Below are 25,653 nucleotides of genomic sequence, written 5' to 3'. Positions count from 1 at the left end.
AATTACCACAAACTTGGTGGCCGAACACAGCACAAATTTATTATCTGACAGTTCTGGAAGCCGGAAGTCAGAAATCCTAAAATCAAGGTGTTGGCAGGGCTGTGTCCCTTCTAAGGGCCCTATAGGGGAGAACGTGTTTTCTTGCTTTTCCTATAGCCAGTGTCTGTCTGTCTCTTTCCTGCTCTCTTCCTCCTAACACCAAATTCCCAACGATTGGCCCAGCTTGGATCAGGTGTCCACTCTGGTCCAGTCAGCTGTGAACAGGGGTTAGGTTCACACAGCACAAAATGGCTGCTATGGCCAGACCATCACTGTCATTCCAGATGGGCAGGGGAGCATTCGCTGTAGCCTGATAAGCTCTCCATCAGGGAGTGGTGAGTGCTCAGGGCGGGGGCCCCAGCACAGAGGAGGAGCTAGGCAAAAGGGACAGGTCTCCCCTCTGTGCCCACTTCCATGCCTCCTTCCTCCCACTTTTGCCCACAGGCCACAGAGGAGCGCTTGAAGAAGGAATCCAGCCGCAGCCTCCAGATCCAGCACCAGGCACACCGGCTAGAGCTACAGGCCTTGGAGGAGAAGGCCCAGCAAGAGCTCCAGGGAGAGCTGGAGAGGATGCAGGCTCAGCAGGCGCTGTTGCTAGGTACGCGGCCGGCTGTGCACCCAGCAGGGTTCACATGCGGAAATCAGGGGCAGCAGGGGGCCCAGGGGTAGGGGCCGGGGTGACTCTCCCGGCTCTGACACCAACAAGATGTGAGATGTGGGACAGGTTGCCCTCAGCCTCATTTTCCTTTTCTATAAAGTGGAGTTACACTTGTCCTTCTATCATAGAAGCATTGTATGGATTTGATGAGATATTAAATATAAAATGCTTAGCATATAGCATGAGCCCAGTGAGTGCAGATAATATCATCGTCATTGATGAACATAAGCCAGATCTCTGAGCCTTCGTGAGAGTTTCCTGAGATAACCTCAAACGCTCATTTCTGAAGATTTCTGCAAATTTGGGGACTTAGGCCCCCAGGCTCCTTGCTGTTCCCTGTCCCCGCATTATCCCCAGCATGAAACTCACTTCCTCTTCAGTTTCTACAGCAAAAACCTGTCACACAAAGCATTCTAGAAGTTTCCAGAGGCAGTAAAGAGCTCCAGAGCTAAATTGTCTGGGCTTGAAGTCTGACTCCAGTGCTCACTAGCTGTGTGACCTCAGGCGAGTTACTTAACTGCTCTGTGATGCAGTTGCTCATCTGTAAAATGGGAATAATAATAGTATCCACCTCATTGGGCTGTTATTAGAATTATGTGAGTATATACATGGGAAGAATAGAGCCTGGTACATGGTAAATGCTATGTAAATGTTCACTGTCATTATTGTTGAATATTCCAACTTTGCACGGCTGACTCCAAGGGCCTCTCTCCATTTTTGTAGATCATCTCTCTCCGTCATTTTCTCTTTTACTCTCATCTTCTTTTTCACTCTTAAGAGCAAGACCAATGCCCTCCTTATTTCATGCCTAGCATTCAAGACCATATTGACCTTTTTTTTTTTTTTTTTTTTTTTGCGGTACGCGGGCCTCTCACTGCTGTGGCCTCTCCCATTGCGGAGCTCCGGACGCGCAGGCTCAGCGGCCATGGCTCACGGGTCCAGCCGCTCCGCGGCATGTGAGATCCTCCCGGACCGGGACACGAACCCGCGTCCCCTGCATCAGCAGGCGGACTCTCAACCACTGCGCCACCAGGGAAGCCCCATATTGACCTTTTAAAATATTTCTTCAATCCCAGACAGGGCTCTCCTTAAGAGAATTCTGGGAAGAGCATTTTCTTTACCTCCATAAGTGAATAAGTTCTACCTGCTGCTTGGTTGAGTTTTCATTATACAGTATGTCCTGTTCACTGCATGTCAGCACGTCAGCTCTGCACATTTCTGGATGAAGGAGAGAGAGAGAGAGAGAGAGAGTCCCACAGATTTCCTAGTTAGCAGCTACCCTGGAATGAGGCGGCCGCGTGGGAAATGCTAAAGTTAGCAGCATCTAAAGGAAACGCGGGCTTCACTGGTATGAAGCATCAGAATACATTAAACTTTTCTATGTGTTTAAATACTGTCCTTTTCAGAGAACCTTAGTAAACTTATGGGAAATCTTTTACAACTGATACGCTTTCACAATATCATTAAGTTTCACTCTAAACATCATTTAATTGTTTTACAAATATATGTTGAGCACTTGCTTTGTACTACAGCCTGTACTGGGTATCTTATGGCCTCTAGGATTATTGGAACAATGTTTCAAAAGTAATTTGCAATAACTAAAATATGGTCTCAGAAGTCCATAATAGAAAATAAAGTATCAAGTTTACTAGCACTTGAAAATCATCTTCTCTTTAAAATTTAATAGCTCGGACTTCCATGGTGGCGCAGTGGTTAAGAAACCGCCTGCCAATGCAGGTGACACAGGTTTGAGCCCTGGTCCGGGAAGATCCCACATGCCGCGGAGCACCTAAGCCCGCGCGCCACAGCTACTGAGCCTGCGCTCTAGGGCCTGTGAGCCACAACTACTGCAGCCCGCGCGCCTAGAGCCCATGCTCCGCAACAAGAGAAGCCACCGCAATGAAAACCCCGCACGTGGCAACAAAGGGTAGCCCCCACTCGCCGCAACCAGAGAAAGCCCGCGCACAGCAACAAAGACCCAACGCAGCCAAAAAATAAATTAATTAATTAATTAATAGCTCACTGAATAGTGTCTACTCCATCAGAGAATATTCTTTTTGAAATGATTGTTTTCTTTGCCTTTTGATCATGCTGGTAAGCGTTACACTATCAGAAATCACCTACTAACCTCAGAGGAGAAATTCGAGTTTCTGGCTGTACTGGTCCCTGAGTTAAGGAGGGCATGTACATTTCTCCTGAATGATTCTGGTTTTAATCATGATCCTGTTGGGATGACATGCCATCTCCCACCTTCACAATCCAGCTGGGACCTTACATCCATGAGAAGTAGAACCTGTGAATGTTTTGTCTCCTTAAGTATTGGCACAAATATCAACATTTCCGATTTGAGACCCGCACCCCCAGAAGAGGCCACTGGGTCATTTGCTAATTCCCTGTTCTTCTTAGTTTTCTGACTTGGTGCTGAGGCCAGGTGTTGCCTCGGGGTTCAGCTCTGGACCCAGGCTGTCCCACCCTGACCCACCACCCATCCTAACTAACCAGCAATGGCGAAGCAGATGGTCCCAAGGGAAGAAGAACCATGGAAAGTGTTGAATCCTGACTCTACCGCTTATTAGCAGGGTGGCTCTGGGCTACTTACTCAGCTTCTCTGAGGCTCTGTTCCCTCTTCATAAAATGGGAGGGCTAATACTGGATAGGATGGTAGTAGGGCTTAACTGAGAACAGTTTTCAAGGGTTTAGCACATTTAGTGCTCTATACATGGTATTGTTGTTACTGTTCTCTTGAAATACGTAAGTAAGTTTGGGGAACTCGAACCAGCGCCTGCAGCAGCTCCCCACTGCAGCCCACCCCAGAGACTGTGGTCCCTGCAGAAGAGACTTTGGCCTCACCGTGCTCCTGACTTTCCGATGCTCTTCCTTTTGCAGAGGCCCTGAGGCAGGAGCTGGCGGAGCAGCGGGCTGCCTGCTCTGAGCATCAGAAGGACTTGGAAGCGCTGCAGGCTGAGCTGAGGGCCCCGGGCAGTGTGGGCAAGCGACAGGCCGTCAGCCAGTGTCCAGGGGATATCGAGGACTGTGCCAGCACTGCAGAGGTCAGCACCCCTGCCCTGCCCATGCCACACCTTTCTTGGAGCAGTGTCAGGGAGAGGCTCTGGGTGCTCGGTCACCCCCTGTCTGAAGGGGGAAAGACCCTCTCTTTCCACAGGCCTGGAGGGGACACGATGAGCCTGCAGGCTCCCATCTTTGGAAAGCAAAAACAAGTTTTAAGTGCAGCGTGTTATTTTAAATGCAGATGCAGTGGGATCTCAGGGTGTTGGTGCCAGACAGGGTCCGTCCTGTAGACCTGCAGAGAGTTTCTCAGAACACCTCCCCAGACAGACTCCCTGTCTAGACCTCCCTGTTCCTGTGAGGACAGGTGAGCTTGTCACCAAAGGTCAGTGCTGACTCTCCTTGAACTTTCTGGTCAGACTCGGCCCATCATCCCCCTCCTTGCCCTCCATAATTCCTACCTTGCTGGGTAGCACAGGGACCTCCTAACAACCCAGGCATCTCTCCCTAGCCCACCACATACGGCTTCAGGTATTCATCTAAAGTGCATCTGTGTAAAGCCTTCAGTGGCTCCCCACTGCTATGAGAATAAGCTCCCAATGGTCAGTCTGGCATTGAAAAGCCTTTACCCACTGGCTGCATATCCCCCTCTGCTCTAAACGCAGGCTCTGCATCCTGCCTCACTGCCTTTGCATATGCCCTGCCCCCTGCCTGGGACCCCTTCCTCCCTCTCCAGTGCCCAGCTGATCCTTCAGTGCCCAGTCGATCCCTCCATGCTACAGGCCTCCCCTCCACACCCGTGACCTCTCTACCCTCTGGGCTCCTGGAGCACTTCCTGTTGCAATAGCTCAGCTGGCACCCGCCTCTCCTGCCTGTCCTGTTGGAGACCCGTCGCTTCATGGATGCCCTTGTTTCCTTGCCTGGACTAGGCATCCTTTGAGAACAAGCCATGTCTGCTTCATCTCATCCCCCAGCCCCACCCCCAGTGCTCGGCACACAGCTCTGCACACAGCAGAGTCTCCACCAGGGTGTGTGGACGGCCACGATTAGTTGGTGTCCCAGCCCTGCTGAAGATCGCAGGAACATGGGGATGGTTCATTCCAGATTTTGCTGGTACTGAGAACCTGAAGATGATTTCTGTGTTTAATGAGAATTATTAACAAATGATGTATCACGATGAATTCAGCTCGGTTGGTAAAGTCTAGCAGAGGGAAAACAGAATATGATCCATTAAATGTTCTAGGTTGGTGGAGGACACCTGGACCTGTGGAAGGAGATAGGGGGAGTGTGGGATGGTGACAGCTGGTGGCTGGAGGGCCCACTATTGGGCCCTCTGCAATGAATGACAGACTTGCCTGAGGGCTATGGATAGAGACCCGGGCTGGGTAGATGAGACAGTACCTGGTCATCCACATCCAATCCTCGCCTACACCTCACTGGAGGGAAGCTCTGAACCCTCCGGGAGGAACAGCAAGGCCCTGGGTGATATCCCACACAGAGAAGAAGTATATCCACAAGAAGTAACAGCCCCAGGCAGCAGGAGTGAAAGGGGGGTGCAATGTCGGGATGCATTCCCAGCGTGGCCACCACTGCAGGTAAGTGGTGTTGCATCCACTGGGATCTTCTGAGGAGCCCCATGAAATAATTCTCAGATCTGTCGCAGCCAAGTACAGAGGGGGATGCACTTATCCAGCAGCTTCTCTCTCCCACTAGTCAAGGGAGGTCCCACAGGACTTTAACCAGGCTCTTCAGGTCGTGCAGGTGTGAGTGCCAGGTGGTGCCCATGGGCATCCCACACTATGCAAACCCCAGGGCTGGAAGCAAGAGGTACAGGGTCTAGGCCACACATGCTCCCTGTGCAATGCTGTCCAGTCTTTGGAAGGAACAGATGCACAAACCTTCAGGCATGTTTGCATGGACTTGAAAACTGCTACATTCACTAATCGGGGATTAACCCTGACCCCATTTAATGGTGGATATCAGTCTTTGTATTTCTGTCGGAACCATTGACATTCAAGCATCATTTCGCAGCAAGCATTCATTTGGCACCTGCTGAATCCCAGCCACTGTGCTAGGTGCTATAGGATTGGGAAGATGAAGAGGAGATGGCTCCTTCCCGGAACAGCTGCTGGTCTGGTGGAGGAAACCGGCATTTCAGCAAATCAGTGCACTTCATTATAGCCTCCACACGGAGAGGATCTAGCTCTCAGAGAAGAGAAAGCTTGTCGCCTCTCCCCTGAGGGGTTGAGAAGGCATCACCAAGGCAGGAATGGTTGGGTGTGGACCCTAGGTAAAGAGACGGGCAAGGCCAAGTGTGGGGCAGTGGATCACAACTGTGGTGGCCTTAGAGTCACCTGGGAAGCTTTTTCAAAAGACACAGGGCTGGGATGTACCCAGACCCGCTGTATCAGGATCCTGTGAGGTGATGTGACAGATTGTTATTGTTCAGCAAACATTCACTCTCCCCTTCCTCTGCCCTGTGTGGTTTCGCCCCAAATTCACATGTTGAAGCCCTAACCACCAATATGATGGAATTTGGGAATGAGACCTTTGGGGGGTAATTAGTGAATTATTGTCCTAACAAGAAGCAGCTCAGAGACATCCTACCCCCTCCCCCCCCCACTCCACACAGGTGCAGTGTTGGGCTTGTTTTCATTTAAGCCACATTCTTGGCTCACCAGCATTATTAGGCGTTTTGAGGCCCACATTTGGCCAACTCTCAAAGCAGAAAACTTTAAGAGACTAGACGTGAGCTCCTGAATCAGGAGCCCGATTTGGGTTCCAGGCTGGGGTCTTTGCCGCGGCACATCTCTGGCCCTTGTCTGCCATTGCGCCTCCTGCAAACGGCTCTTCTGGCTGCTTTCTCCCTAGGAGGGGGGCGGTGCGGGCCAGGCGGGCTCCCCGACGAGCAAGGGCGCCGCCGAGCAGGAGCCCAGCGAGGGATGCGGCCTCTGGGAGGAGAACTCGCAGCTCCACGAAACAGTGCGGCGGCTGCGGGCCGAGGTGGAACAGCAGCGGCAGGAGACGCTGCAGCTCCGCGACCAGCGCAGGTAGGTCTGCGGGTCGGTGCTTCTCTCCTTTGCCCCCTGGCGAGCCTCTGGGATCTAGGATTGGGTTGCACCCTTGGCATCTTCCCAAAGAAAGGTCTCCCAAGTACGCCAGCACTTCACTGATGTTACTCCTTTGACCCATGGAAAGTATCGGTGGTCTAGGAATTCTAGATCTCGAAACGCCTAGGGTTAGCCCTGAAATGGGGGGAGGGGTACCGTTTCCCTACAGATCAGAGAATCTATGGAATCAAACTTAACGATGCCAAAAGTATCCTCAAAACTAGCCTTAGGGAGTCAGTGCAGTGGAATAGTTAAGACAGTTCTGTTTGCTCTTAACTAGCTGTGTGACCTTGGGCGAGTCTGCGAATCTCTCCAAGACCCTGCCCTTACCTGTAAAAAGTAGAAAACACCACCCCTTCTCAGGGCTGTTGTAGAATGCAGTGAAATGTATAGGAAGATGCTTAGCACTGACCCTGGTACTCGGTAAGTGGTGGTGGCAACTCTGATTTCCTTGTCCAGGCTGGATAGCCCTTTATCAAGTCCTGAATTCATGGCCTTTTTTTCCCTGGCTGGAAAGTTTATAACTACAACTTTAATTTCATTAATAGATATAGGGCTTTTCAAGTTATCTGTTTCTTCCTGAGTGAGCTTTGGTAGTTTGTATCTTTGAAGGCATTTGTCCATTTCATCCCAGAGTTTGAATGTTCCAGTCCCTGGCGTAAAGTTCACGTGAAAGTAGGCCTGAGGCTCATCTGAGAAACAGCCATGAATCCACCTGGCCAAGGTGGAGCACCTTAAATTCAGTTAGAGACTCACCATGTGACACTGGAATAAGGAGACTGGACCAGAGTAGGGGCTCCTAACCATTTCCGATTATAGCCCCCTCCAGGTGAGGAAAACGATGTCCCTCTCCTGGAGAAGGATATCATCACACAAAAATATGCATGTACTTTCAGAAGGTGTCAGGCCCCCTGAGGCTGGTCTGAGGATCCCTTAGTGCCCCACCCCAAGGTTAAGAAAAGTGATAGCTGATGGTCGAACATACGCTTTGTGCCACGGGCTGTTCTGGACGTGAATTAACATAGTTCATCCTTTCAATAACCCTGTAGGGTAGCCACTGTTGTCAGATGGAGAAACTGAGCAGAGTGTAGCTCGCGCAAAGTCACGCAGCTAGGAAGTGATGGGGGAGGCCGCGGAGGGACGCAGGCAGCCTGGCTCTAAACAGTGTTCTCCTAATCCCTCTCCCATCCTGCCTCCCCACCCTGGACCGCTGGTCTCCCAGCTCTCAGAGTCCACAACGTTTGGTAATTCCGATACAGAATCTCAGCCTCCAGGCCTACGCACCTCCAAGTGAAAGGAGTGCTTTCTGGGACTCCTCTCCTGAGCTCTCCTCCACCCCTTCCCCCAGAAGGCTGCCCTTTGTGCTCAGGTTTCTCCTTCATGGAATGCTGGGGTGGAAGGTACTGAGAAGAGGTTCCACAAGCTGGACCCCACAACGCAGAGACCCCGGATCTCCTTCCCACTGTGTCCTGACCTTAGATTCTGCAGGCCACCCAGCAGAGTGGGGAGAAACTCCAGTGCCCTAGAGGTTCAGTCCCTAGAGCCTGGACAAGCCCAGCTGTGCTTCCACCCCGCCCCACAGGCTGCTGGAAGAGGATCAGCAAGCCCAGCGGGCCCGGGAGGTGGAGATGCTACGCCAGGAACACCGGAAGGAGATGCAGGCCATGGTGGCCGATTTCAGCAGCGCTCAAGCGCAGCTCCAGGCCCGGCTGGCTGCCCTGGAAACCGAGTAAGTGAGGACTTGGCCCCAGGTTGGAAGGGACTAGTAGATGTACCGTTTCATTAGGGGGACCTCATCCTAGTGTCCCCAGGACTCTCCTAGTTTTTTTTTTGTTTGCGGTATGCGGGCCTCTCACTGTCGTGGCCTCTCCCGCTGCGGAGCACAGGCGGGCGCGCAGGCTCAGCGGCCATGGCTCACGGGTCCAGCCGCTCCGCAGCATGTGGGATCCTCCCAGACTGGGGCACAAACCCGCATCCCCTGCATCGGCAGGCGGACTCTCAACCACCGTGCCACCAGGGAAGCCCTCTCCTAGTTTTAAAACTAGAAGTCCCGAGTTCCAGAAGCGCCTCAGTTCCAGGCAAACTGGGATGGTTGGCCACCCGTCTTTTTATGAGACTGCATTCCTGTCTTGTGCAGGGTACTGGGAATCTGTGAGGAATGAGCATGGTTTGACCCTCACACACACAAGAAGATCAGGGCTACTTTTTTTTGAGCATTTCCACCTTCTAATGTGCACCATCTCATTTAATCTTCACATCAGTTCTTCAGGGTGGAAACCATTATTCCCAAGGACTGATTAAGAAAGCAAGGGCCCCTCGTGCAAGCATTCATTTATTCATTCAGCAAATATTTGTTAAGGGCCTACTGTGTGCCTTGCACTGTTTTAGGCTCTGGAGTTACAATGGGAATAACACAAAGACTGTGCTCTCATAGCGCTCACAAATTCTAGATGGGGATTCTGACAAAGAAATAAGCAAACAAATATTTAACTTCATATCAGGTAATGAAAGTACCTGAAGGTACTAGAAAGAAAACAGGATCAGTGTCTAGAATGCCAAGGGTGGGCAAGGAGGTGACATTTAAGCAGAAAGAGGAGAGGAAATGAGAGAGCCATCTGAACAAAAAGCATTCCAAGCAGCCCGAACAGCAAGTGCAAGGGCCCTGGGGCCCGCCTCCCAAGACCAAACAGCCAGAAAGCTTAAGTGGAATGAGTGAGAGAGTGATGATAGGAACTGAGGTTGGCAAGGTAGCTGCGAGGGGTGGAGGAGATGCTGCACTGAGCAGGAAGGGGTTTGGGTGTATTCGGATGGAGTGCACTGGGAAGCCCTTGTAAGGCTTTGAGCATGACTGACACGGTCTGAGATACCTTTTAACAGGGTCACTTCTGACTGCTGAGAGGAGAAGAGACTGGGAGGTCGGGGTTAGTGACAGGGAGATCAGGGCAAGCAGCACTAAGTAAATTTAAACGTCGCCTGTCTGACCCTTAACTTGTGCTTTTAAAAACTGTCCTCCACTGGCTCCAATACAAAGCAAATCATCCAGAATCTGGAGTGGAAGGTTTTACCAGCTACCATCTAATGGGTTCTTAGCACGTGCTGGGCATGCATGATCTCACTGAATCCTCACAACCACCCAGTTTCACACCCATATTAAAGAAGGAACTGAGTCTCACGGGCAAAATGCCCAAGATTACATAGCTAGAAAAGAGCAGAGCTGGGATAAGAGCCCAAGTCATCTCACCCCAAAGCCCTGGCCTCTTATCAACTACAGTCAGTAGATCACCGGCAGCCCTCACCCTCTCTCGCCCATGCTCTCTGGCTGCCTGCAGGTGGGGCGGGAGCCACATCTGTACTGGCATAACCTGCTGGCCTTGGTGTGGGTGGGGACGGTTTCCGGCTGAGGCCTCTTCTCCCAAACTTCGCTGGTTCTTGAAGCCCCACTGAATGTGGCATCAGTGTGCACACACAGGCCTTTGGGTCCTGGGCCCTACAGAACCTGGGGGAACTGACAAGTGTCAGAATGGGAGTTGCAGTCCTGGGCTCCACCTTGAGCTCTGCAGCCAACTCGCTGGGTGGCCCTGGGCAGGCTCTCTGGGCCTCAGTTTCCCGTTTGGTGAACAGAGAGTGGCCAGCCAGGCCAAGCAACATAGCAGCGTCCCCATCACGTCCACCTCTTCTCCCTCCTTGCGGTTGAGTCATTGCAGCATGGTGGCTAACTGCATGCCTGCTCCAAACAGACTGAAAGATTCCGGAGAGAAGCCAGGGAAGGGGGAGTCGAGGCCGGAGGACGTTCAGCTCATAGGCCGTCTGCAGACCCGCTTGAAGGAGAGGGAGGAGATCATCAAGCAGCTCACGGTGAGGCTGTCCAGGGTATTTGCTTTAGCCTAGCACTTCCATGGGTGCCTAAAACTGTAATCCTGATAACCCCAAAACCACCTTACAAAAGGCCCGTGGTTATTTTTCCCCTATTATATAAAAAAAGACATGCTCACTAAAAAAAATTAACACAGGAAAGTAGAAGGCAAAAAAAGAAAAATCACTCTCAAGTCCCACACCATCTGCCTGATGTTGGTATTGGTTTGGTTTTTTTAACCTACAGCATTTGGGAAAATCTAGAACGGTTTCCACCTCACACTCATGTCTCCTCACACTTTAACCATTGCTTTAGGCTTTTGCCCAGCCTTCCTGTGCTCCATGCTTTGGTTGAAAGTTCTCTGTAAGCCAGTTCCCAGTGGCTTACATTCAGCTCTGGGGACTTTGGGTGATACACTTGCTCCTGTCAGCGTGGTCCACGCGGGTCAGCTAATTAGCCACATCAGAAGTCCAGCCTCTTCCTGCCATCTCTACCTTCACCACCTTGGTCCAGGCCCTGCTGCCTCTCATGCATGATGGAGAGTCCACTGGGCTCCCCACTCACTCCAGCCTCACCCCACTCTGTTGACCTCACAGCGACCAGAGTACTCTTATAAAAATGTAATTCGGACCACAACATGGCTCTGTTCAGTACCTCCTGTGGCTCCCCGTCCTGAGAGTAAAATCCATGGTCTTATGGTGGTTCACACAGCCACACATCCTCCCACAATACACATGCACACTTGTATCTCACGCCCATCCTTGTACCCTCCTGCTCCCCAGTCACGTTGCTTCATGTCAAGATAAAGACGAAAACTTAACCACCAACTGAAAATTAGATGATACTAATAAGGAATTGCTTGTTTGCTAAGTGTGACAAAGGTATTGTGGTTATCTTTTTAAAAAGAGTCCTTATCTCTTAGAAACACTTATCAATGTTTTTTTGTTTTTTGGGTTTTTTTGGCTGCGTTGGGTCTCTGTTGCTGCGCGCGGGCTTTCTCTAGTTGCGGCGAGAGGGGGCTACTCTTCGTTGCGGTGTGCGGGCTTCTCACTGCAGTGGCTTCTCTTGTTGCGGAGCATGGGCTCTAGGCCTGCAGGCTTCAGTAGCTGTCGCACATGGGCTCAGTAGTTGTGGCTTGCGGGCTCTAGAGCGCAGGTTCAGTAATTGTCGCGCATGGGCTTAGTTGCTCCGCGGCATGTGGGATCTTCCCGGACCAGGGCTCGCACCCATGTCCCCTGCATTGGCAGGCGGATTCTTAACCACTGTGCCACCAGGGAAGCCCTCAATGTTTTTACAGATGAAATTATACAACAACTGAAACTTGCTTTAGAAACAATACAGCAGGAAAGAAAAAAGTGGAGAATGACACAGGTAAAGAAGATTGGCCATATAGTGATTGTACCTGGGTGTTTCCTTTTCTTTGTCTTAACTAATAACTTTCTGCAGTAGATTCTGCTCAGATCCTGAGAGCACCTGGATCTCTGACTTCCCTAAGGCATTCCAGAAAAGCTCGCCTTTTCCTTCACAAGGGGTGCTGGGGACACAAAGGCCCCAGAAATAAAGGTGCTTCCTCAAAGCTTCAGTGGGTGGCAGCTGGATTCCCACTGACTTCCCCTCCCTTCCCTGGTCTTTCCTCCTCTCTGTAGTCTGCTCTCACACAGCCATCTTCCTTCAAATTAAACTCAGTGTGCTGGGTAGTTAGGCTCATTTAGACTCAGTTGTATTGTTTTTCCAGGAGGAGAGAAGATTTCACTACGCAGCATTCCCCAGCGCCGTGTCCCATCGGAATCGGTCCTTCTCTTTCAATCCTCGCCCAGGGTATTTGACGCCTTCCATGAAGGTAAATTGGTCCTGCTGGTTTCAATGCATTACATAATTCTGCTGGCTTTGTTTTTCCCAAAGGTAATGGCAGCTTATTTATCAATTGTCCAGCATTCATTTAGACGAATATTCATTGAAAATAAGACCCCCCAGGAAACAGTCCAAATTATTAATAAACAGTATTTATATCTGGCTAGGCAGATTGTGTTTTTTATGAGACTTTTTAATTTTCCAAACTTTTTATATATAAATGTGTCACTATTAATAATGGCTATATCTGGGTGATAGGAGAGAAAGAAAAGAGCAGGAATCCTTCACTGTAACTTTTTTTCCTTTTACAAAAATTTTTGGAATTTATTACAGTGAGAATATTCACGTCCAGATCTCTCATCTGCTATCACAAAATCCTAAAGTGCTTAAAAATTTGTATTTTTTTGGTAACTCATAGGACAGTAAACCTAACCCAAGCTGAATTCATGTAAGCTCATTTATAACTTTTATATATCGCTCTTGGTGTGACAAAATGTAAGTTTCACTCCAGAAATATTGATGTGTTTGAGGACAAGGTGGGCCCAGCTTCTGCTGGGGGTGTTATATAGCCTTTTAAAATCTAAAACAAGATTTTAAATTAAAAATCACATTTGTCACCAGAAGTTTTGGATAAGAGATTGTGAGCCTGTGTTTTTTTAAAGCACAAAGTGGATTGGAAGAAAAAATGCTTTAAAAACAAACATGTAAGTTATTGCCTCCTTGCTCATATAATTTTGGTTGGGCAGGCCTTATCTACTTTTACAACAATGCCTCTTTGGGTGGTACTAACGGGCCTTTCCTTTAATACCAACAGAAAAAGAAGATGGAGGAAGTGCCCAGCCGAGTGGTCAGTGTGCCAAACCTCGCTTCCTATGCTAAGAACTTTCTGAGTGGCGACCTGAGCTCCAGGATCAACACTCCTCCGATAACTAAGTCACCCAGCTTGGACCCAGGCCCCAGCTGTGGCCAGCCTTACAAACCCACCCCATCTCTAGATGTAAAAACTGCCACAAGGTAGGGGGCCAAAGCTATGATTCCATTTTCCCATGGTCAGGAGGGAAATTAGTATTCCTTTCTGGTACCTGTTAAATACCCAGCATTTGGGCCAATACAAAGGGTAACGAAACAAGCCCTGCCTTGGACAAATTACAACCCAGCCAAAAAGGAAGATATGTAAGAGAAGGGAAATAGGTCATTCTTTAGAAGAGGCACTATTCCTGATACCAAATTCCAGAAAACTTTTTTTTTTTTCCCCCATGGATGATTAGACAGGGGACATTGAATCACTTAGCTGACCACTTCAGAGTGGGTCACACAGAAGATGGACTCATCTGGCCTTGAGTCTGGATTCCAATTCTCATCCTCGTTGTTAGCTTGCTTGGCTTTGGGCAGCTCACCTGACTTCTCTGAGTCTGTTTCCTCACCTCTAAAATGAAGATAATACAGCACCTACCTCATTAGACTAATGTGAGACTGAAAGAATTAATCCATAGGACATGCTTAGCACAAGACCTGGCACAGAAGCATTCAGTAATTTTCCACTATTATTATTAAGGTTATTTCTCATGATTCACTGTATAATCTTGTAATTTTAAGGCCTCTTAATCTGTGGGTTTGATCATGCATGATGATCTCTGATACTGCCTTATTTTTCCAGAAGCCCTTGCAGCTTCTGGAAATGTGTGATTTCCCCTGTTTATTGATTCCTTCCTGTCCAGCCTTCCATTCAGAGCAGTATCTTTAATTCTGGGCTTTGAAGTTTGCATTTCTTAAAGGGCCCCTTCTGAAATGTTCCTTTTCCAAAGGCCCTGCCTCCCCAAGGCTATTTGGACAAATATGAGTGTGGAGCTGGAAAGACTTGCTGTCAGTCATTGAACGAGTCCAGCCCTTTGTGTCACAGCTGAGGACACTGAGGCCTGGAGCCCCAAGCACACGGTCTGTTAACTGCCAGAGCCAGCCTGACTGGCTACAGTTCATCTCATTATCACACACCTCTGTTTAAAGCTGTGTTCCCACTGTTTGTTTTAAAGATTTATTTTATTTATTTTTGGCTGCATTAGGTCTTAGTTGCGGCACGCGGGACCCTTGTTGAGGCGTGCGGGATCTTCTGTTGCAGCGTGCAGCCTTCTCTGTAGTTGTGGCATGCGGGTTTTCTCTATTTTGGTGCGCAGGCTCCAGGGCCTGTGGTCTCTGTAGTTTGCAGCATGTGGGCTCTTGTTGAGGCGCCGAGCTCAGTAGTTGTGGCACGCAGGATTAGTTGCCCCACAGCATATGGGATCTTAGTTCCTTGACCAGGGATCAAACCTGCGTCCCCCGCATTGTAAGGCAGGTTCTTTATCACTGGACCACGGGGAACGTCCCCCCACTGTTTTATAAGAAGCTTCATAAATGCAGTTAGAGACCGTTCAGACAGATACACACTGTACTTTCTTACCTACCGTCTCCCCTTTTCAATTTATTAGGCTAATTTCACAACCTCATTGAAATGCCAGAGCACATCAGATTACTTTTGAAGAAGCCATAAAGTGTAATACTGTATTGATTAACCATTTCTTCTTTCACCTGTTTTTGGAGGGGGTTGTTTAATTTGTGCCTGAAATAAATAGTACATGTTGCAAAATATGTGGCATGTGGGATCTTCCCAGACCGGGGCACGAACCCGTGTCCCCTGCATCGGCAGGCAGACTCTCAACCACTGTGCCACCAGGGAAGCCCTAGTATCTTTTTAAGAGTAAAGAAGCAGTTATCTTTCCCTAAAAAGATAGTAGACTATTAAGTTGTTTATTGAATAATTTTCAAAACCATCTAAGAAAACGTTTTGTTTGTTTTTAGGACACAAGATGATGAACCAGCCCAGCCCAAAGAAGTCCAGCAGAAGCAGGGCTCAGCCCACCAGGAATGGTTTACCAAATATTTTTCTTTCTAAACTGATCCTTAAACTGATCATAAAGTGGACATTTGAAACACATTTCTTTTGAAGCATCTGATTGAAGGAATGAACTAAAAAGCCAACCAACCAAATAACTTGCTTGTAATATGATTTACATACATAGCTAAAACAAATTCTTGCATTAACATTTCATACTGTTTCATTGTGACATTAAGATAAAACAAGCCAATGTTATCAGAAAGTGCCCACAGGGAAATATTATTGTTACTGATGACCTACCCATGGTATTTCTAGTGTCCATAAGACTGCAATCCGCATTGTGGAATATCAGACTTTGTGATTTCCATGGTCTACTTTTAAAGTGGTTTCATTTTCCTAGGACACTGGTCACTTTCACTTGAAAAGTGTTTCTATGTAAATGATATAATTCCAAAATACACATGTAACCTCAATAGGTAGAGGAATAAAACAAAGCTCAAAATAACCAGGAAAGCCAATTTTAAAAATCCAAAGAAAACAAAACTACTAGGAATGGACTATAGCAGACCTTGGCACACTTGGATCAAATATTTTGACTTCCTAGGTCCAGGACGTGAAGAAGATTACAGAGGGCATAACAGCTACCTCAAAGGGGCTTTTTGAAGTTTAAGCAAAATATGGGTAATGATACTAATCGTGAATTGGAATTAAGCCTTGCCAGGATTTTTCTGTGAATAACTGAGCCTCACCCCATCATACATCTCAACTTCAATGACTGTAGCATCAACTTGGTCATTTGTGATGGTTTCTAGATTATTCTTTGAAGTGAAAGATCTACTGAACCTCTAGTCTTGCCTCATGGTGCATTGCTTCCCCAATGCATGGATGCTCAGCAGATTGAAGGGAACTGGGAATGGCCATTCACAATGCTGACCTCGCTGTCAGTCCACACTGAGCTGTCTGACCCTCTGATGGAGCGGTGCAATTTGACAAGAGCCAGTACAACTTTTAGTGGTCAAAATATGTTCTCAATCCTTTGGTGCTGGCCCAGCAAGTGGCCCATAAACAGTTGTCTCTTCTATGCACCATCAAATCTTTGCTCTTTGAATAAAACTTTATAAACAACTGGGCAATAAAAATGGTTGTGATTTGTATTAATTTTCCAAAGAAAGGTGAAATTAGATGAAGGCTGAACTTGGAAATAGGAAGCTCACATTAACCTCAGTCAGATCATCAATAAAACGTAGCTGCGGTGCTTTGAGACCGCCTAGAGAAGTGGGATAGGGAGGGTGGGAGACGCAAGAGGGAAGAGATATGGGGATATATGTATATGTATAGCTGATTCACTTTGTTATAAAGCAGAAACTAACACACCATTGTAAAGCAATTATACCCCAATACAGATGTTAAAAATAATTAATTAGAATAAAATAAAAAAATAAAACGTAGCTGCTCACGCACTTATGTCATTTTGAGAGAAATGCAATTACAACTCAGACTCACAATTTAAAAGTAAATTTACTACCTAATCAAAACATATGGCCCAATAACATAAATTTTTAAATATCACTGCTCCTACCCTCCCGCAAAAGTAAATGAACACTACACAAAATATAAACTCACCCCAAATAAAAGTCAACATTAAGGGGGCTTCTCTGGTGGCGCAGTGGTTGACAGTCTGCCTGCCGATGCAGGGGACACGGGTTCGTGCCCCAGTCCGGGAAGATTCCACATGCCACGGAGCGGCTGGGCCCGTGGGCCATGGCCGCTAAGCCTGCGCGTCCGGAGCCTGTGCTCCGCAACGGGAGAGGCCACAGCAGTGAGAGGTCCGCGTACCACAAAAAAAAAAAAAAAAAAAGTCAACATTAAGGATACTGCTGGATTCCTATAGCACTAGTTACTGCAGTACAGTAACAGTTATTACACTAACCTACGATATTATAATCCTCTTCCAACCTATTTACAAAATATCCTCATTCTGAGGTTCTGGAAGTGTTACATCGTTGCATTAGACTCCTCTTCTTTAGGTAGTTCAGTCTTGAAAAACAGCAAATTTACATATTTTTATATACTGCCACTGATAGGTAAATTATCATAAAAGGCCTACAACCAAAATCCTCATCCTTTGATATGCAGATCAGATCATACAAGCTTTTCCCCTCAGATCATACAAAATAATCTAAAACTGGAAACAGATAAACACTCATACAAAAATAAAAACAAGCAGCAAAAAACAAAAACATAAAAAGGAATCTGTAAACGGCATCATATTAACAGTCTTAAATTTTGCTAAAGACAATACACTTGGTTTACCAAAGCAATAAGCATTTTATAAAGTACTCCAGAAATAACGCTTATAAAAATAGGGGGAAATTTTTAGATGAGAGCGCAAAACTAAATCATCTCACTCTCTGGCAAAGAGTTCTCCCAAAATGTCATGTCTACAAGAAGTGATGTTTGGCAAAACTGTATCTGGGCTGACTCAGCCACCAGCTCATGTTCAGGTGGCTTTTCCTCAGGTTTGCTTCATCGGTGCAGGGATATTTGCAGATGCCTGCTCGAGGTAGGCCAGGGAACCCTGAGGGATGTCGGCTGGCTTTTTGTGCTGCATGTTGATGTCCTCCAGCACCTGCTGCCAATGTCTCAGTTTTGTTAAGTGCTTCTGGACCAGAGCATCCTTTCGCTGTAATTCGTTCCTCAGTTCCGAGACATCCTACAAACGAAAGCAATGAAGCCAGAGTAAACTCACAAAACATGAACATAGTTTCTGATTAGTTAAGAGCACTAAGAAGTAAATTCAAAACAGAGAACCAACTGAACCATAGTGGGCTGATTACTCTGCTTGGCTGCATACTTTGAATAACCCAAAACAATTCTTCTCATGAAAGATGCCTGCTTAACAGTTTTCATTTTTAATTCATGTTCTTTTAGTAAGTAATACACACATTACAAAATTCCAAAGTACCAAAGGACAGCCAAAAAGAAGTCAGTCTCTTTCCCATCCTGGTCTCCAGGTACTCAGTATATCTCTCTATCCAAAGGCTACTGTGAGAAGAATCTAAAACACTGAGAATCTGAAACATATGTTAACTGTTTTAAAAGAATCCACAGCCACTGTTCTATCATTTCAGATTATTAAGTGTTAAAATCTCATTTTCAAGAGCTTTTTTAATGAGTAACAGTATTAAAATCCTATATTAAGACCTGGCCTTGAACACACCTAGACTGTCACTCAGGTATTCAAATCAGGAAATGATCTGATAATGGTGAATTGTAAGAATATCATCTTCTTACCATTCACCTTCCCAACAGCTGGTAGCAAAGAATAAAATGAACATTTTGACTAATTGCTCAGCTTGTGGGAGGAGTTATTTTAAAAACTGCTAAAAAAAATAATCATCCCAATTTTAGTATTTCCCACTGGGGGCATCACTGTGTTTTGGGCAGGAAGATTCTGCCCTCTTCCACACTGCAGGGGGCAGGCCCTGGCCCTACCCACTAAATGCCATTAATGACAACCTCAACAGACTTCCAAATACCCTGGTTTCAAACAACTGAGATAAATGAAATCCTGAGTTTCAAGAAGCCTGGGACAGAACATTTACTTTTTGGTTCCTTGAACAAAATTGCCTAGAGCCCTTCCTGTGTGTAAGGCACCAGGGACACACATATCAGTTCCTGTTCAAAATGAGCTTATCATCTACATTAATGGCTTTTCAACCTTTCAAGCAGAACCTTTTCTTTTTTTTTTCTTAAAAGAAAATTCTTCCATGAAAGCCAGTGTATGAAATGAGTAAAAGCCGACAGCTGCTGTGTTTGAAGCACTGCTTTCCACCTCTGACCCCCAGGTCCAGGTTGTCATGAACACTGACAACCAACATTATACATTCAAGCTATGAAGCCCCACTATAACTAATGGGCAAATGGGGCATCTCATTTAAAGCATAAATGGAATTTTGACAACATTTGCTCTTCCTTAAACTTAGGGAGAGAACTCAGCGTGTACCTCTTTGATAACTTGCTCTGGTTTCTGGACAGATAACTGCAATCTTTTTTGTAGGAAAAAACATTCTGTCTGTCTCGCAATATCTAGAAATTTCTGGATACACTGATCAACACCTTAAAAAAAAAAGACCAAAGTATTAAATTAAGGAAAACACTAGACACATATCTCTCTCTCATAAATCAACAGTTGGAATACCAAAACAGCACCTTCTTGTAGATGTAATCGGGGATTTTAATTCTGCCCACAGCAATATTACTGACCTCAACCCCCTATGTGTTAAGCAACATTAACTAGCAGATAATCTGTGCTTTTACCAGGTGAATAAGAAACCGAACTACAACGCAAAAGTTCTTCTGAAGAAAGACAATCCAGAGAGCCAACAATTAACATCATGATTTCCAGTTAAAATGAAACATTTAAAACACAGTACAAAGAAATCAGAAGTACCTCTCTCGGGACAGAACTTGGGTGAGGAAGGGGAAGCAAAAAATTTAGTTCTTTATTTTTTTAAAAAGACACAGAGGATTTCTTTTTAAATTTACTTATTTATCTTTGGCTGTGTTGGGTCTTCGTTGCACGCAGGCTTTCTCTAGTTGCAGCGAGCAGGGGCTACTGTTCGTTGCGGTGTGCAGGCTTCTCATTGTGGTGGCTTCTCTTGCTGCGGAGCACGGGCTCTAGGCACACGGGCTCAGTAGTTGTGGCTTGTGGGCTCTAGAGCGCAGGCTCAGTAGTTGTGGTGCACAGGCTTAGGTGCTCCGCTGCATGTGGGATCTTCCCGGAACAGGGCTCGAACCCGTGTCCCCCGCATTAGCAGGCAGATTCTTAACCACTGCACCACCAGGGAAGCCCAACTTAGTTCTTTAAAAAGCAGTACACGCTATTGGTCTTCTTTGTCTTGGTACCAATATGAATAGCTCATTCATTATAAGTGGCTTATTATGAGTGACATAAGATGTCAATAAACTGAACAAAGAACCAGCAGTATATAGAGATTACAAAAATCTTATTCCCTGGAAAAGTTCTCTTAGGATACAAGCGGGACTGAAACACATCAAGTGTAAAATCAGCAATGAGGGAATTCTTACCAGTTCGAATTTCTTCCTGATCTGTACCATTGACATAATCCTGACTCACCAGAGAAGCAAAACAAGCCTGTGTGATCAAAACATATTACAAAAGAAAAAAATGTCATTCACACATCAAGAATCTTACTTTAGAGTAAGAAATAACTTCTCTTGATGGAAAACGAAGGCTGAGCCGAGTCTCGCGAGAAGACTAGGTGGGTGATCCCGGTAGCACCTCTCCCCATCCTTTTCACTTGGCTAATTCCCAATGCCCGCCTGGGTTTCATGTTTTCTGGGAAGCCTTCCTTGACAGCCATGCCCAGATGTGCTCTCAGAGTATCCCGGGTTTCTTCTATCAGAGCACTGATCCCACAGCACAGCAGCTGCCTGCTATCTATCTGTTTTTTCCACTGCACAGTCATGAGCTCCTTGAAGGCAGGAACTGTTTTCTGTGTATTCTTAGCACCCAGGACAGGTCCTGACACATAACAGGCTCCTTCACTGTTTCACAAATATTCATCAAGCACTTGCTATCTGCTACCACTGGATTAGCACTACAGATACAATGAGAGGAGAGGAGGGCAAAACAGGTGTTCTCTGACTTCACGGAGCCTGATGTAGTGTGCTACAAAGAGCAGCAAGGCAAGGTCGATGCGGAAGTGATGTGTGAGCTGGGGGAGGGACCTGGAAGCCCAAAGAGAAAACGAACAACACAAGCAGAAGGTCTCTTGTGGCCAGAGTACGAAGAGATGGGTCTGGAGCAGAGACGTGAACACGCAGAGCTAGGAAGACCACAGCACCTCTTGGGCTATCCCCACAGCCACAGGTATCCACTAAAGGGTTTTAAGCATTAGAGTGCTGGTGGTCAGCTGCGGACTTTTTTCTACAGGGCCAGTGTTTCAGCAAGAGCTCATGATGAGAGCCACCTCCCTCTCCGTGCTAGATGCTGCTCTACAAGTTTCCTTTATGGTTTAGCCCCACCCCAAAGGCGTCTCATCCTCCTCCCAGACGGAAGAGATTTCTGTTCTTTAAATCTGTTGTCTCCAAACTTTTGAATGTACACCCCACCAGCAAAAGCATTTTGTCCATGCAACCCCAATAACACGTTCATTTACAAACTATGTTTATCAACTACTCTGCTATTATATACAGTATAAAAGTCACACGACTAGGATTTAAAATGTAGAAAAGGTAATTCCAGTTACAAGTTATTTTATTTCCACACGTTAATGGCTCATCTTCCACTTTAGAGACCACAGGAAGCCATCTTATTTCTAAGCACTTATTTTGTACCTCTCCTTTGTCTGCTATCACTCCCCATCTTCTTTGGTACAGGGTTAATGCTTGAGCAGAACTCAGAGTTTGGGTCACCTCTGCCTCTCTCCTCACCCCCCAGCTTTCCTCCTCCTTCCTCGGCCCTGAGTACCAACTTCCCCATAGTAACTTTTTTTTTTTTTTTTTTTGGTACGCGGACCTCTCACCACTGTGGCCTCTCCCGCCGCGGAGCACAGGCTCCGGACGTGCAGGCTCAGCGGCCACGGCCCACGGGCCCAGCCGCTCCGCGGCATGCGGGACCCTCCCGGACCGGGGCACGAACCCGTGTCCCCCGCACCGGCAGGCGGACTCCCAACCACTGCGCCACCAGGGAAACCCCTCCCACAGTAACTTTTAAATAACTCCCAGCTCCAAAGTCCCACTACTTTAGGACCGTTTAAGGGTGGAGCCCAACGGAAAGGATACAGGACATAGGAGTGGACGCTACAGTCCGGAGAGGATGAGCACGTACTAAACACGCAGGGACGCGGGAAAGGATACTCAGGGATGGAACCAAGGATGGGGTGGGACGGGAACAACCCACTGAAAACCTAGAAGAGTCCCACGGTTGGGGGCAGACAAACTTCAAGTCCACGTGGCTCCAGAAATGTCAAGTTTAGGCATCTCTGCCAGCCAACTAAAGGAGAATTCCGGCCACCATTCAATTTGAAGACTAATGCAAGAGACTAACGTGCAGGTATCGCCGAAAGAGAGAAGCTGCGCGCGCGCAGCATACGCTTCAGAAAAGAAGGGAGGCTGGGAACAGAGACGCCCACGTCTTATCTTACCTCGAACGATGACTCCAACTCGTCCACCAAGGTACTGTTAGAAGTCCTCGGAACGCCTGGTGTGGCCTGAAGAAGCGAGGCCTGGGCCAAGAGACCCGGCGGGGGTGGCGGAGGTCCCGGTGGCTGCCCGGAGAACATGCCTCCTAGTGGAGCCGCCATTTCTAAAATGGCGGCTAAGAGGCTCACTGCGCCTGCGCGGGAGCTGGAGCCGCGGGTCACGTGATGTGGATGGTCACGTGATGTTGTTGAGTGCACGTTGGCGTCTGTTGGACGCCCAGGAAAGCTATTGTTTGGTGCTTCGTGCCCTCTTCTTACCGCTACGCAGGCAAGGTGGCTTTTGCTTTTGCTTTTTTAACTTGAGAATTGAAGGCTTTGATAGGGTTTAACACAATTGTGTGAAGAGGAGAATCAGTAACCACGGTGGGGCGAGCCCTCTGGCGGAGTCAGGATATTCCTGTACCAGCCCCGCCTTTGCTCTCAACTCTTGAAATGTCTTTGGCCCAGTTGCTTTCTCTGGGCTCGGTTTACCCGTTGGTAGAAGGGAGGTGCTCATCCATCCCACAAACATTTATTGAGAGCGCAGTGTGTGCCAATTACTAATCCAGTCACTGTAGCGGGAATAAAGAGGAAACATGTCCCCTAAATTTTCCTTTGGGAGATACAGGTAACAAAACCGGCTTAACATTATTGAGGCTCCCTGTCTTATGTGCTGGGAGCTATTTGCTTTAGATATTTATGGTTACATCAAGGAAAGTCACTATGCTAATCTTTTTTTAAAAACATTTGCTTATTCAACTTTTCAGAAGCTAAATATATTTTTTCATTTTAATTAACTTTACAGTTATCATCCAGCATATCTGTTGAGCCTTCCATGTCTCAGGCTCTATTTACTGATCTGAGGGTTATAGCAATCACCCCAAGTTTCTGCCCTTGGAGAGTTTACCATTGTTTTGTGGGAGAGAGATTAATAAACATGTACATATATAGAGTGAAATCATGTAGAGATAAGTGCCAAGAAGGAAAATAAAGCCCAGTAAGGGGATGACTAATGTTGGATTTTATTAAGTTTTTTTTTTGGCTGCATTGGGTCTTCATTGCTGCATGCGGGTGTTCTCTAGTTGTGGTCAGCGGAGGCCGCTCTTCATTGTGGTGCAGAGGCTTCTCATTGCAGTGGCTTCTCTTGTTTTGGAGCGTGGGGTCTAGGGTGCGCAAGCTCAGTAGCTGTGGTGCACGGATGGGCTTAGTTGCTCCGTGGCATGTGGGATCTTCCTGGACCCGGGATCAAACCCGTATCCCCTGCGTTGGCAGGCGGATTCTTAACCACTGCGCCACCAGGGAAGTCCCACGTGATGGATTTTAGATGGGTGGTTGGCGAAGGCCTCTCTCAGGAGATCTGCACTGGAGTGACTAGAGTAAAGTTTAATTAGGAAAGTTTTCTAGACCGGGGGGGGCCTTGAAGAAGGAAACTGCCTGGCATATTTAAGGAGCTACAGAGAGGCCAGCAGGGCCAGAGTGAGTGAGGCAGGCAGAAGTAAGGAAAAAACGGAGGCTTCCCATTGCCAGTCAGGTCAGATCAAAAGTCACCTTCCCAGCGTCAGTCTGATTGGACCCACACTCCCAGCCATTTCACCCTGTTTAATTTTCTTTACAGCACTTGAACACTTACCTGAAATTATCTTTTTCATTTTTCTTCTTCACTAAGTTGCCTTGCAGACATGCACACACGCACACAACACGCGAACTGGAAAACAAGATCTATGTTCAGGGCCTGCCTGTCTTGTTCACCTGTATTCCCAACACCCAGAACTGTGCGTGGCATAAAATAGACATAATAAATATTTAATTGAACACAAATAGAATGCCATGAGGGAACTTAGTGTACTCCAGCAGTTCTCAAACGTTTTTGGACTCCTTTACACTCCTAAAAAATTATTGAGGACTCCAAATGTTTTTGTTTATGGGAGTTATGTTGGGCAATATTTACCTATTAATTAAAAATAATAGGTAAATATTAAAACAGAATTTTAAAAATATATTCATGTAAAAATAAGCCGATTATGTTAACATAAATAATATTTTAATTAAAAATGTAACTATTGTATACAATGAAAAATAGAGAAGTGGAACCATTTTACATTTTACTCCTGGGTTTCCAATGGCCATAGGGCTGCTTGAATTCTGGATTTCTTACTTCAGCTGTCTTTTAACACTACTGTATTCTAAACCGCTGCTTTGGATTTGCTGCTCTCTGAAGCCACGGCTCTCTCAAGCCCTGCCTTGTCCTTAGTGATTTAGATGCGGATTATACCACCAGTCTCTGGAACATCATTCTAAGGATCCACCAAGGTTTTGTGAGTACCTGGTAGCCAGATGCACCAGCAGTGGCAACTAAATTTCATCTCAACCAGATTAGATAAGCACAAGAATCTAGGACTACAACCATGCCTTTTGTATCTCACACTCTAGTAAACACAAGAGTTCTATTGTTCTTTTACTTATAAAAAGCCTTTGATAGAAAGGTCAAATCCCTATTTGGTCTTCTGAGAATCACACAGAAGAAATCTAAATGTTTTTAGTTTCCTTTCACAAGCCGGTAATTCCACCTCTCCGTTTCCATCTTTCCTGCTGAAGTAGCTTCTGGATATAGATACCCAGAGGAACTTGTGTTTACACACTATTCCTGCCTGATTTTAATTAATTTAAATTCATGTTATTTATTAACATGGATATGCATGTCCATTGTCATTCCCTCTCTAAAAGCCAGTTTAGACACATAATATGCATTTACATGTCAAGTTTTTAAAATATTAAATGTTAAAAATAACTCCAATTAAAAAAAACTGTCAAACGTTGTCAAAGTCTTAAAAAAAAAATAGATCCTATTTGTGGGTAATTTGATTCACCCAATACAAATGTAGCAGAAATTTAACCCCAGGGCTTCCCTGGTGGCGCAGTGGTTAAGAATCCGCCTGCCAGTGCAGCGGACACAGGTTCGAGCCCTGGTCCGGAAAGATCCTACATGCTGTGGAGCAACTAAGCCTGCACCACAACTATTAAGCCTGAGCTCTTGAGCCCGCGTGCCACAACTACTGAAG

At 46.8% G+C, this 25,653-nt stretch overlaps 2 protein-coding genes across 2 annotated transcripts in view; one reads left to right on the top strand and one right to left on the bottom strand.

The window, feature by feature from the left end:
- The window catches only part of FAM184B (family with sequence similarity 184 member B), a gene marked incomplete at its 5' end in the record, with an annotated part of 110,934 nt that extends 93,688 nt beyond the window's left edge, over positions 1 to 17,246 (top strand). Inside the window, 8 exon segments of the mRNA XM_079919742.1 lie at positions 484 to 637; positions 3,584 to 3,747; positions 6,575 to 6,753; positions 8,396 to 8,542; positions 10,551 to 10,668; positions 12,402 to 12,506; positions 13,332 to 13,531; positions 15,350 to 17,246. Of these exon segments, the coding sequence (XP_079775868.1) occupies positions 484 to 637; positions 3,584 to 3,747; positions 6,575 to 6,753; positions 8,396 to 8,542; positions 10,551 to 10,668; positions 12,402 to 12,506; positions 13,332 to 13,531; positions 15,350 to 15,443 (1,161 nt within the window). The 3' untranslated portion in view covers positions 15,444 to 17,246.
- On the bottom strand, positions 15,501 to 22,727 carry MED28 (mediator complex subunit 28). The gene is made up of 4 exons (XM_079919743.1): positions 22,559 to 22,727; positions 20,478 to 20,544; positions 19,393 to 19,505; positions 15,501 to 18,099 (listed from the first exon to the last, which is right to left on the bottom strand). The coding sequence occupies exons 1-4, from the start codon at positions 22,715 to 22,717 to the stop codon at positions 17,902 to 17,904; spliced, it is 537 nt and encodes a 178-aa protein (XP_079775869.1). The 5' UTR covers positions 22,718 to 22,727; the 3' UTR covers positions 15,501 to 17,901.
- Between the last annotated feature and the right edge of the window lie 2,926 nt (positions 22,728 to 25,653).

This window comes from Stenella coeruleoalba, assembly GCF_951394435.1.
Source record: "Stenella coeruleoalba genome assembly, chromosome: 4".
Classification (NCBI taxonomy): domain Eukaryota; kingdom Metazoa; phylum Chordata; class Mammalia; order Artiodactyla; family Delphinidae; genus Stenella; species Stenella coeruleoalba.
Note: the sequence above shows the minus strand (reverse complement) of the source record. Positions and strands in the feature narration are given on the sequence as shown.